The sequence below is a fragment of the Alligator mississippiensis genome, chromosome 2, assembly GCF_030867095.1.
Source record: "Alligator mississippiensis isolate rAllMis1 chromosome 2, rAllMis1, whole genome shotgun sequence".
NCBI classification, from domain to species: domain Eukaryota; kingdom Metazoa; phylum Chordata; order Crocodylia; family Alligatoridae; genus Alligator; species Alligator mississippiensis.
In genome coordinates, this window is record NC_081825.1 from 51,170,941 (window position 1) to 51,183,442 (window position 12,502).

General features: G+C 40.5%; 1 protein-coding gene across 2 annotated transcripts in view; it reads left to right on the plus strand.

Annotated features, from left to right (window-relative positions):
* The window catches only part of N4BP2 (NEDD4 binding protein 2), a 62,149-nt gene that overhangs the window by 26,461 nt on the left and 23,186 nt on the right, over positions 1-12,502 (plus strand). For both annotated transcript variants that reach the window (XM_019480718.2, XM_019480724.2), the window contains exons 6-11: positions 885-1,009; positions 3,217-3,305; positions 3,964-4,040; positions 5,254-5,409; positions 8,361-10,627; positions 12,210-12,295. In XM_019480718.2, coding sequence (XP_019336263.1) covers positions 885-1,009; positions 3,217-3,305; positions 3,964-4,040; positions 5,254-5,409; positions 8,361-10,627; positions 12,210-12,295 — 2,800 coding nt within the window. The remainder of the gene's footprint in view (positions 1-884; positions 1,010-3,216; positions 3,306-3,963; positions 4,041-5,253; positions 5,410-8,360; positions 10,628-12,209; positions 12,296-12,502) is intronic.

A 12,502-nucleotide genomic window follows, 5' to 3' on the forward strand; every position in this document is an offset into this window, starting at 1 on the left:
TTTGTAGAAAGTTGTGCATATGCCCTGATTCACTATTTTGTCTAAATTGTATGTGGGTAATTGTAGCTGCAGGAAGCTGAGCCACTAATTCTTAGTGGTCTGTCTTTGCTGGATATCTCTTCTGGATGTGGGAGGGGGCCTGCTCTGAGCTTTACGAGTGGTTCAAAGTTCATATTGGAGTTTATGCCACCAGAGGATCAGCTATGCTAGAGTTCAGTTCAGTCAGCTCTTCCTGTCCATCTGGGACATTCCTTACACTTTCTTGTGACATAACTGCAGGTAGAGTTGAACATGGCCAGCTCTGGCAGTTTTGGATAGATCAAAATCCCACTTTCACAGGGGGGGGAAATTTCCGAACTATTTAAATTCCAGCTCATTTGCACCATTTAAATGGGGGCAAACTTAACTTGCTAGATTGAAGAATCCAGTTTTTAGTTTTCATTCAGTTCAAAGGCTTTTGAGAGGTAGATCTTTTGTACATATGTTATGTTATAGTCCATTTCAGACTTATGTAGATATTTAATAATGCCAGGTAAGCAAATATAAATTTGTGTGGGACTGATGCAGAAGTACCTCACTAGATACAGATACTATTTTTTCCTTGGGCTCTCTTTCCTTCTTGACTATTTGGCACCAGAATTTGAAGGAGTCACATTGCAAGGTTATTTTCCTTCAGTTACTTTCCATGGATGACTATAGCCTGACTAGAGAGTGACAATTGTGTCATTGACTCTGTATTTCCCTGAGATTGAAGCTTCCCTCAGAGGCTGTGTTTCTGGGTCCACACCAAACCATATATATGTGTGCAGGACTCTGCATATGTATTTAATGGGTAGAGGCAAACATTGAAGAAAAAAATGCTGCTTTAATGTTATCTTTCATAGGAATTTGCTAGAGGATAACCCAAGTGGAATTATTCTCAGTACTGATGATTACTTTTATAAAAATGAACAATACCAGTATGATGCAAATTGCTTAGGAGAAGCACATGAGTGGAATAACATACAAGGTAAGAACTAAATACAAACTGTTTATTTGGTTACATGCTGTTGAAAGCTAATAAAAAGTAGTCTGTTCTATAATTCTTGTCTGTAATAATTATAAAAGTAAAATATAATTAGTCTTTAAGTCACAAAATATACCTGCCTTCTGCCTGACTTTGGATTAACATAAATGAGTAAATACAATTATTGTGCTAGAGGTTGAGTGCTAAATCCCATTTTAGAGGTGCATATTTAAAGTTATGTATAATAAATATCTCCAATTTGTGTGCTTTACTAAGCAATATCTACTTCTATACAGCTATACCATATTCATGTTGCAGCAAGGAAAGTTTAGATTAGATATTAGGGAAAAACTTACTTACTAGGAAGGTTGTAAAACACTGGAAGAGGTTACCCAGAGGGGTTTTGGAATTTCTATCCTTGGAGGCTTTTAAGACCCGGCTTGACAAAGCTCTAGCTGGGATGATCTAGTTGGGGTTGATCCTGCCTTGAGCAGGGGGTTGGACTAGATGACTTCCTGAGGTCCCTTTCAACCCTCATTTTCTATGATTCTGTGATCTATGCAAATCCAAGATGAGTTCCCCCCCCCCCCCCCCCCCCCCCCCCCCCCCAAAATCAGCATGGAGGAAAAAAGCATTGTCTTGGATTTGAGTACCAGCCTGGGGCAGGCACAGCTCAGCTCCAGCTATGGCTCTGGGCTTGGGGCTGAAGCTAGAGCTGAGCCATTGCCTGTCTTGCACCAAAATGACTTTTTTCGCAGGGGAGGGATATGCAGCTGGGGGGGGGCTTGAAGGAGACCGTGGTGGGGAAACCTGGAGCCTTCCTGCTTCTCCATGGGTTGAGGCCGGGCCAGGCCAGGGGTGTGCTGCTGCTGATTGCCATGGAGGAGTAGGGCTGCAGCAAAAGGTAAAGGGGAGGTGGGGGGCAGGAGGTGGGGGAGTTGGGGGGTGGGAGAGTTGGGGGAGTTGGAGGGTGGGTAATGGTGGGGGTAGGAGGTGGGAAGGCAAGCTACACGGTGGGGACAGGCACAAGCACGGAGGGTGAAGAACAGGGTCAGGCATAGGCACAGAGGGGCATTGCATAGCAGTGGGTGGCGGAGGCGGACCTGGGTAGGGACAAGGGGCAGGGGAGCAATGGGGAAGGGATCTGGACCTTCATTCTCTGCCGTTGCTTTCCCCACTACAGCAGTTGCAGGGGACATACTGAAAATGACCACTAATTAGATTCTATACATGGCAAATTATAACAAATTTATTGGGGGGGAAGTCATCTTAGATTTGGGTAAATGCAGTATTATTTTCTTCTTGGATTATATTTTGGTATATATTCTGCTTTGTGTCCCAGTCTTAAAATGGTAGGCTGTGCTGTCTCCTAGAAATATTTCTATAAATACTAAGATCAGTAATTATTATTTGCATTCAGATATCAAGGCAGTTGGGAGTGTTATACATGCAGTGCTTAAATAAAACTTTCCTTGCTTTTGAACTTTCTTTCTTAGGCAGTGAATTATTGAGAAAATTACAATGAAAACACAAGGACAAAAGAAACCAGTAAACAGTGTTGTTACAGTCAGTTTTGTTTTGTTTTTTCCTTCACTGAACTCTCCACAGAACCATATTCTCAGGTTTTTCTATATTAAATCTTAACCACAATTACATTTTTAGAATTTGGTTTCTGCTTAAAAAAATGGATTTATAGTAAAAAGTACTGATTCAACAGTGACTAATTGGTGAAGGCAACTATTTTGGAACAGCGTACTTTTTTTTTTAAGCCAGTGGGTATAAATGTCTAGTTACTGTGTATAAAACCTATAAAAAAAACTTTTGATTTTTCATACTTATACAGTTTATGCAGTGTCTCTTATTTTAAGAATGTTATAAAACCAAAAATTGTGTGTACAACAAAAAGGTCCACTTTCAAATGATCTAGTTTTTTAGTATAATTTACTGATTGGTCATATTTATGAGTCTACCTCTGTATTTTCATTCCTTTATTATTCACACATGTTCATTGTATAATACAGCATGTTTTACGTTGGTGATAGGGAGCTTAAATGAAAATGAATTTGGAAGCAAAGAATGCAAACTAAAATATCAGCTCTTTGGATGACTGTCAAATATATGGCTTATTTTTAAAAATAAGACTGGATATCAAGTTTATTATAAAAAAAATGTAACCATACCTTATTCTTTTGCGCACACATGTCTTTCAGCAAAAAAAGCATTTGAAAAGGGAGTATCTCCTATAATAATAGACAACACAAATATACAAGCATGGGAAATGAAGCCTTATATTGCTCTGGTTAGTATAATAATTTGAGTGTTATAAAAAAAGATTGATAACTAAGCTGAGAACATATTTTCAAATAAGGTCTTAGGCCTCTCTCCAGTCTCTGTTTGATTTCAACAGGGGAGAATTGCTCCCACAAGCAGAAAAGTGTTTAAAATTAGCATTGTGTTACTTGGTACATATGTCCTAGTATTGTATCTACTTTACTGAGAAATGTAGGTGTTTGTACTATGGAGCAAATGTGGTTTTTAAAGAGCAGGCTGAATTTTATTCCATCTTATGTATAATCAGTGAAAACGCAAGCAGAAATAATTGAATGAACTGAAATAAAAAAAAAGAGATTGTGTATGGTATAAAATTTTGAGTTTTCAAAACACTAGCTGAACAAACTAGATTAGATCGGGTATGAAGAAACAATTTGATAAAAACGAAACACATTTAATTATTTTTTATGGGAGTTATGCATCTAAATCACATAGATTACTATGGAACTCCATCTTCATAACAAATAAAGCATAGCCCAGGGTCAGTATATTTCTGGAGTGTTCAATTTGTTTTGTATATTGAGCACCTGATTTATTATTTATGTATGTTTTGTATGCAGTGTGCTCTTTCATGGAAATAAGGAATCCCTGATATGTTTTGCCTTCTATATTGTATGTTTATTCAGGCTCAGCAGTACAAATACAAAGTCATGTTCCGAGAGCCAGATACTTGGTGGAAGTTTAAACCAAAAGAACTCGAAAGGTAAAAGTAATATAGAAGATTCGAAAAAAGCTCTTTCACCTTCCATTTATCTTGTTTAAAATAGTTTGTTACCTTGACAATGGCTATTGGGTTTTCCTGTGCCACTGAGCCTCTTGTTAATGATGAAATAAGCACCTATATGATTATTTATTTTTATTTTAACAGCTCAGAAACCTATTATTGTTTACAATTGCTTACAATGCTATTGTTTTTGCATGAGGTTTTGTTTAAGTGTTTGAGGAATTCCTTTGATTTTTTTTTTATGTTGTTTTAATTTTACATCCAGGTTCCAAAGAGATTTAGTAGCTTTAAAACAGTAGCATATAAATAATACTTTGCAGAATTGTGAAAATGCTAACACAGCCTTAAAACATCCCTCGGGAACTGAAGCACAATGAACCAGTGGGACCCACCCTTAACAATTTGCGAGGCTGTGTCCCATCATTCTGAGTCTCTTCTTGCATCTCTCTGGCTGTTCTGCTCCATAGTTAGCCTTCCCTGACCCAGAATGTCCCTCATAACTTTTAGATTGGAGCAGTCAGCACTACTTGATATGAGAGAGAGAAGCCCCTGTGAACCAACTCTTCTGAGCCACCAGTAGATGCTTGGTTACACTCTTCCTGTGCCATCTTAAGTGCTTAACTGATGATACTTACAGATCCCAGGTGCTTATAGGGATCCTTCTGAAGCAGTCCTGGGTTGGTGGATACAGAAACAGTTTCTCCTGCTGCTGGAACTTAACTCAGGTCTTCTTCCAGTTTCGTGCAGTTTGCAGCTTTAGCTAGGTTTTACTTGTGCTAGATCAAGCAACTTGTTTTCTGTGATATAATAAAGGCAGTGTAAAATCCTATCCAAAGTTGTTGGCATATGTTGGCATGTAGCTATAACAAGAGGCAGATTTGTTTGTTTCCTTCATGGCAGCTTCTGCTCAACTGAACAGTACCAGAAGGTAGCCCAGAGAAGGTGGACTGAACAAAATCTCCTCTATGCATTTTAAATCCATGCATCACTGACAGAAAGTGAACCAAGAGCAACTGTACTGGTTTGCCACATTCCAGACAGTAGTAAAAAAGATAAGTGCCTTTAGTGTAAATATTGCATTGAAAATTAAGCAAAACATACAATACAAACAAAAACCATTCCATCTTCTAGCTGTTTTCTTTGAGTATTAAAATAAAAACTGTTGCCTTTTTAATCTCATTTTAATCTCCAGGCGTAACATTCATGGTGTATCCAAAGAAAAGATCAAGAGAATGTTGGAACGGTATGAACGTTGCCTTAGTGTTAATTCAATCTTGAATTCTCCAGTCCCAGACAAATTGGAGATTACTATCTGGAATGAAGAACCTACTCAGGATGAAAACTGTGGGTAAGATTGACTTTTTTATTCTTTAAAAGTTTAAGAATTTTAGAAATGAACTGTTAAAGGAGTCAGCCACCACAGGATGGAAATCTATCAGTCCAGTTGATTGCCAGTGTCCTACAAGCTTAATTTTGTCCTTTTTGCTTTCTTCTGCCCTGGAAATATGCTGTTGGATGTATGCTTTAGATTTTGTATGCTGTTTATGAAGTGCCTAATAACTTTTTTTGAAAATTTAGTTCCACCTATATGTAATGTACCTATGAGTTCTGCATCTTCTTATTGTGTGGGATACTGGAGCACAAGCTGACGTGTGTGTGTAACTGCAATGAGCAATCTGTTTGATATTTTAAATTATATTCAATATATGGTTGTGTAGGTTTAAAGGGGCATATGTAAATTATATTTATTATGTTTTGTAGCAATTAATGTTGAAAGTCTCTGAGTAAATGATGTATTATGTGTTTTTTATAGCGTATGGAAAATGGACTCCTTTAATAGGACTGTATTGCAGTGTAGTTCAGGGGTGGGCAATAATTTCAGCTGGAGGGACTCTTAACGAGATTTGGTGAGGTGTCGAGGGCCACAAGGTTGCCCCGCCCCCTGGTCACGATCTTGTGACCGGCAGTTCTGCTCCCTGACCTTTGACACCAGAAATTTGTCCCCATGCCCAGAAAGTACTTCTTTTGGGAGGGAGGGGGGTGTTGCTTATATATTGTGTGTAAGGAGGTGAGGTGTGTGTGGGGTGGCTGTGGTTGAGGTGTGGGGTGTGTGGGACTGCTGGATGTGTGTCTGTGTGTGTGTGTGTGTGTGTGTGTGTGTGTGTGTGTGTGTGTGCGCATGTGGGGGATGGGGGGTGCTGGGTATGTGTGTGGGGTGTGGGTATGGTGCAGGTGGGGTGTGCGTGTGATGTATGAGTGGATATATGTAGGGGTGTGAGATGTGTGGTTGGCATGGGTGTGTGGGAGTGTTGGATGTGTGTGTGGGTATGGTGGGGGGGTGTGGGGGCATGGTAGGGTGTGTGTGTGTGTGTGTGTGTGTGTGTGTGTGGGAAGGTATGGGTGTGGGGATGTGTGTGGGGGGTTGTGGTTGAGGTGTAGGGAGTATGGTGGGGGTAAGGGTTGTGTGTGGGTGAGGGTGTGTGTGGGATGTATGGGGGGGCTGTAGATGTTGTGTGAGAATATGGTGTGGTTGGGATGTGAGGTAGACAGCATTGGGTGTGTGTGCGGGTATGATGGGAGGTGGGGTGTGAGGGGGCATGGGTGCGTGTGTTGGGTGGGGGTGGGTTGGGTGTGCGTGTGTGATGAGTTCCCCCCTGCACACTCTTAGTGATGTGGCTGAGCCCAGCCCCACCGCAGGTAGGGGAAGGGGGAGGAGAGCAACACTTGCCTGGCTCTCACTGTGCTGCAAAGTGTGGGAAAGCAGCTGCTGCCGGTGGGTGGGCAGCAAGAGAAACCCCTGGGCGGGTGAGGGATGACTGGGAGCCGAGCCTGGCACCACTGGCTCTCTTGGTTTGTGTCCTACACCTGCTGGATGGGGCTGCGGTGGACCTTGTGCTGTCTCCTGCTGCTGCTTCCACTCCACGTGTCTGCCTGCTGGGGCTGCACTAAGCTCGTGCTGGCTCCTGCTGCTGCTCCTGCCCCACCTGCCTGTCCTGTGCCTGCCCAGCAGGGCTGAATCAAGCCCAAGCTGGCTCCTGCTCCCACCTCACCTTTCTGTCCCGTGCCTGCCTGGCAGGGCTTTATGAACAGCCAAACTCCTTTATGTCCCCCTCTCCATCCACACACACACCCCCATCCAGCCATTCAAGAGCAGTACCAAAGCAAGCTGCAGGCAGAGCCCACCCCGCTCCCCTCAGCACTGCACCTTCCTGTCCCTATGTGCTGCCTGGAGCACCTCAGCAGGGACAGGAGGAGGAGTTGCTGGAGGCCAGGGGAGTCCAGCAGTTCCCTGGGCAGCAGCAGCCCTGCCTGGAAGCTTTGCCTGCTGGCCAGGGCTGGTGCCCTCGGGTAGGGGGAAAGGGATGCTGGGAGCATAGTATGTGCTGACCCAGGTGGTACTGGGCAGGACTTGGTCCCATGTAGAGCACAACAGACTGCTTGCCTTGCTTCTAGTTCTGGGCTTGTGTGCTCTGGAGAACTGCCCCTTTAGGTGACTCTCTAAGCACAGGGGTTTCCTCTTGAGCTTAATAGTCAGCCTGTCTCTCTGCTGCAGCTTAGCCTAGCTGCTTGCAGCCTTTATGTTCACGCTGCTTGGAATCTGTCCCACAGCTGCTTGTTTCAGTGCAGCTAGTTCCTGCCCAGCTGCCTGCCTCCACTGCTACACTGCCTGCTGCATTTTTTCCTTTGAAGTAACAGGAGCCTCTGGCTCCTTGTTACAAGGCGGTACAGTTAAAGGAGAGCAGGAATGAGAATTAATAGAGTGAAAGATCACATGATAGTAAGGACCTTGCTGGAACCGTTACCTTTTAATTTCTAGAATTATTGAACATCTGACTTTGGTGACATTCATGAAATTTGAGCACAGTAACTGGATGTGTTGATCCAAAAGGTTAGTGGTCCTTTGGGAAGTTGCATACAGGACACGGAAAGAGAGAGACTATTAGGAAGATAAACTTTTAACCTCAGTTTGGAGTCGAGAAGGGGTATTCATCAAATAAAATCTTGTTTTTTAAGTGGGGAGTTGAGGTCTGAACTAGTGGTTTTTAATCTGTTTTCTTCTCGCTAGATACTAGGATGTCAGAGTGAAAATTAGAAATGCATCTCAGCCTGGTGATTACACAGTATTCTAGACAAGAAGATAGTTCTCACCTTCAAAATGTTTATGACTTTTGAATTTAAATGTAAATTTATTTAGTAGCCAAACAGGAGTAGAAAGGTTCCCAAGTGGGAGGTAAATTGTCTCTTTTTAAAAATTGGTTTTCAATACAGTTATCTTTCATTGTAATGTTTGTCTTACAGAAAGAAAGAGACTCATAGTTATGTGAAAGAAGAAAGACCTTTGGCTTCTCTTTTGACATCTCTTGAGTTAGCTGAAGATAAATCTGTATCTGCTACACCTTCAGTACTAGAAAATAGTTGTGTTATTTCAGATAATATGGATATATACTTGTCAGAGCATGATGAAAAAGTGCTGTTGAAAAAAGATGAAAAAACAGAAGAAATGCATAGAATTATTGAAACAGAAGCAAGTGAAACTGACATAGGCATATCTGAGGAGACAACAAGCTTGCATATATGCTCTTGTGAAGCAGTTCAAGAATACAGTGATAACAAGATCCTTGAAGATCAAAGTGAAGTAGATCAGTATACTGAAATTCCATTAGAACCAGAATTAATACAAATAAAAGACATTATGAAACAAAATGATTCATTTTTAATTACATCGGTGAAGCCAGAGTTATTAAACTTTGTAGGTGATTGGCCTGTGGAACAGACAATGGGGCAGAGAACCAGAAGGACTAGGAGAATAGAAAAATCATCTGTGTTTAGTGATGAAGATAATAAAGCCACCAGCCAGCCTCCTCTGGAATCATGTGAGGTACAAGTGGGCCTGGCTGATATTCAGCCTGGTGAAAAAAACCAGGAAGAAATTTTACATTGTGATACTCCTTCTGTTAGTGGTACAGAAACAAAAGCAGCAGAATTGGAGATGGTGGGAGATTGGCCTGCTTCAAACTCTTTAGAGCAGAGGCAGCACAGATCAAGGAGAACACGAAAAACAAGTCAAAGCCAGCCTGATGACGCTGGAAATAGTAAATGTGATATACACAAAAACACTCTCAGCACAGTGAATGTGCTTCATGGAACATCTTTGGGCATTGAAAAGCTACAGGATGCAGAGAAGTCAAATTTTCACAAATTGGAAACAGTAACTAGTGAAATTGTCAGTGAGAGAAAGCCACAACAAAATAAGAGAACTCGGAAACACCATAAATTAGCCGTAACGTTTACCAACCATGATTTGGCCCTTTCCAAGCCAGAGGAACAGTTGTCTACTCCTAATTCACTGGAAGAAAACCTGGAAAGACATGCATATAAACAACTGAGCAGCTATACGCAAACCGAGCCACAGGATTTTGCTCTCTTGTGGAGAATAGAGAAGAAAATTATCATTTCTGAGTGTCCTAAAGTATTAAATAGTAGACTAGATGGATTCAGACCTAAAGATATGGATTCTGCTTCAGATTCTCTGGAAAAAATACCGTATAGAGTTACATATGATAAAAGCACATATGTAGAAGAAAGTGAACTTACCAGTATTGATGAATCTGAAAATCTTAATATTCTTTGTAAACTCTTTGGCTCCGTTTCATTTGAAGCACTGAAAGACTTGTATGAAAGATGCAATAAAGATATTGTCTGGGCCACTGGCCTGCTGCTGGATTCTGATGAAAAGTTGTATAAGGACAAAGATACTGAATGCTTACAGGAAAAAGGAACAGAACCACTGGTCATCAACCTTCACTCCAAGGCAAATACAAACTGTGGAGATAATCTGAATAATTCTGAACAAATCAATGAAATAATTATGACTGATGGTGTTCTACTTGCAGAAGACAATAATTTATCCATTTTTGATACAGAGAGTAAAACTACAGATATACTTGAAACAGATGCTGAAGTATCCGATTCATTAATGAGCCTTTCACTAAATTCTTTGGTAGAACCCAGAAATACCAGTGACATTGCTTCTCAAACTGATGTAGAAACTACAGGAACAGAAATGGAGCAATCCATTTCAGAGGCACAGGAAGTAAACTTAAATGATACAAGCCTGGTTTATGAAGTGGAAAACAAGCTACCAGTCTTGCAGCCTGATGTGGGTTTATATGAATCTATGCCTTTTCCTAATGTTTTTAGCTCTCCTTCTGCTATTTTGGAACCTCAGTTAAATAAGGATAGAGACAGTGAACCTTCAGAAAGAGATCCAGAGAATCCCAAAGTAGATAAAACGATTATTAATTTCTTGCAAATGGATCAAGCACCTTTGATGAACCCTGCCAGTGACAAGCAAGAGTTTAGGACTGATAAAGAAACTCAGGGGAACCCTATGATATCTGTTGGGAATGTTAAAGAAGAAAGTAAAATCTCAGATAGCAATGAAGACAAAACCAAGATATCAATTTCTTCTCAGTCTTTGAATATAGATTGCCTAGAATTAACATTACCTGCCGAACTGGCACTTCAGCTGAAAGAAATATTTGGGCCAGTTGGCATCGACTCTGGTAATGACATACTACTTCATAAACATATATTTGCAATATATGTCTATTTGTGTTTTTAAATTTAATCTTATATTTTACCATGCTGATTTCTTTGGGAAATGCCTTTGATACAATGGCACTATTCAAAATCTATTGTTACTTCATAATATAATTGCAGATGGAACATAATAAAATATAGCAGTAAGTATAGCTATTTTCCCTTTTTAATTCTTCGGCTCTACCCATATTCATATTTGAAGTAATATCGTAAGAGAATATTTGAGCTTGCCTTGCAGTTCAGGAGAATCTAGTTTCAGACTGCTAAGGCTGGGGAGATGATGATGGAAAAAGGTGGTGGTTGGCTGGAGAAAAAAGGGACAGAAAATCTTAAAAGTAGAAGTAAATGAGGAAGGAGGAAGCTGAAGAAAGTGTTAGAGCAAACTTTTTCTTAAAAGATGTTGTACTAGTCTGAGTGGAAAAATTCTAAAAAAATACCTGAGAAAACAACTGAAGATGCCTCAAGATACAAAATGGAAATCCAAGGAAAAGGGGGAATAAGGAAGACACCATGAGATATAGTAACCTTTTTGCTTTTCCTAAAGTATATTTGTTATAGAATGTGAATTTACAGTTTATCAGTGGATCTGGACATGTTCTATCACATTTAAAGGAGTGTGGGTACTATTAAGTCTCGGGCCTGTTCTGTTTTTTTGTGTGTTGTATATCAGTGTCTTTTTCTTTTTTAGAGGTTGTTGGGTATAACAGGTGTTTGTAGGAAAAGCTTTATCACACAGTTGCCATGATCACTTCTGCTTATTTGATTAGAACAGGAGTGGCTAATGTGCAGCGTGGGTGGGATGTGGTGGGGGAGCTGGGAGAAGAAAGCAAAGGAGCAGGTTGGGCACCGAGCACAAGGAAGGAAGCAGGGAGCGGAGTAGTAGATCAGCCGGGGATCACAGGGCTGGTAACAGCAGGATAGGGGAAATTGATACCTGCTGGGGATCAGGATAGGGGAAGTGGATTGGAGTAGCACTCAGGGGGGGTGAGGGGCTAATTTGTGGCATGCCTGCCAAAAGGTTGGTCCTCATTGGAGTAGAAAGTGGCACCTTATGTTTTTCTTTTCCTGGAAAAATATTTCTCTAATTTGGGAATGATCCATGGAGGGGGTGCCTGGGCAGTTGTGCCCACATTAGGGCAGTTGTGCTCACATTATTGTATTGTGTTAATTAGGACTATCTGCAGGCAGGAATTAAATGAAGGGAAATGCAGTTTTGCAATTGGTCACAAGGTTAAAAATTGGCTGCAAAAAAAACAAAAAAAGAAAAGCAGTGATGAATATATAAGAAATTATGCTTAACAATACCCCCAAAAACTATAAAAGAGCTTCATTTAGTACTTAAGATTATGGAAGATGCAGTTCTTAATAAGTTGACCTTCACAATTTGAGTGCTGGTTTATGAATTCTGTGGGGAGAATGTCTTTGTTTAACTTAGCAGTTGCACTTCTTTCAGGTATGACCTGTAAATGCAAATTGCAGTCCTATATTTGGTTAAACTAACCTTTATACAGTGTTGTAATGAGTATATTTTCTTTCTTTCAAAAGGATCATTAACGCTTGAGGATTGTGTGGTTCATATAGATCTGAATCTGGCAAAAGTGATTCATGAGAAATGGAAAGAATCTATTATGGTCTGTTGAGTTCTTTCTTATGAAAATGTACACTTGTGCTTTGTCAGTCTATTTGTTTCTCTTTAGGTATTTGCCAGAATTTTTTTTACAAGATGTTTATATTCCTAATTGAAATAATGCCTCAAACTGCAAAATTGGAAGGGTAGTTGGAGATGCAACATAGAATAATTTATCTAATAATTATGAAATCTGATTCAATATCTTAGC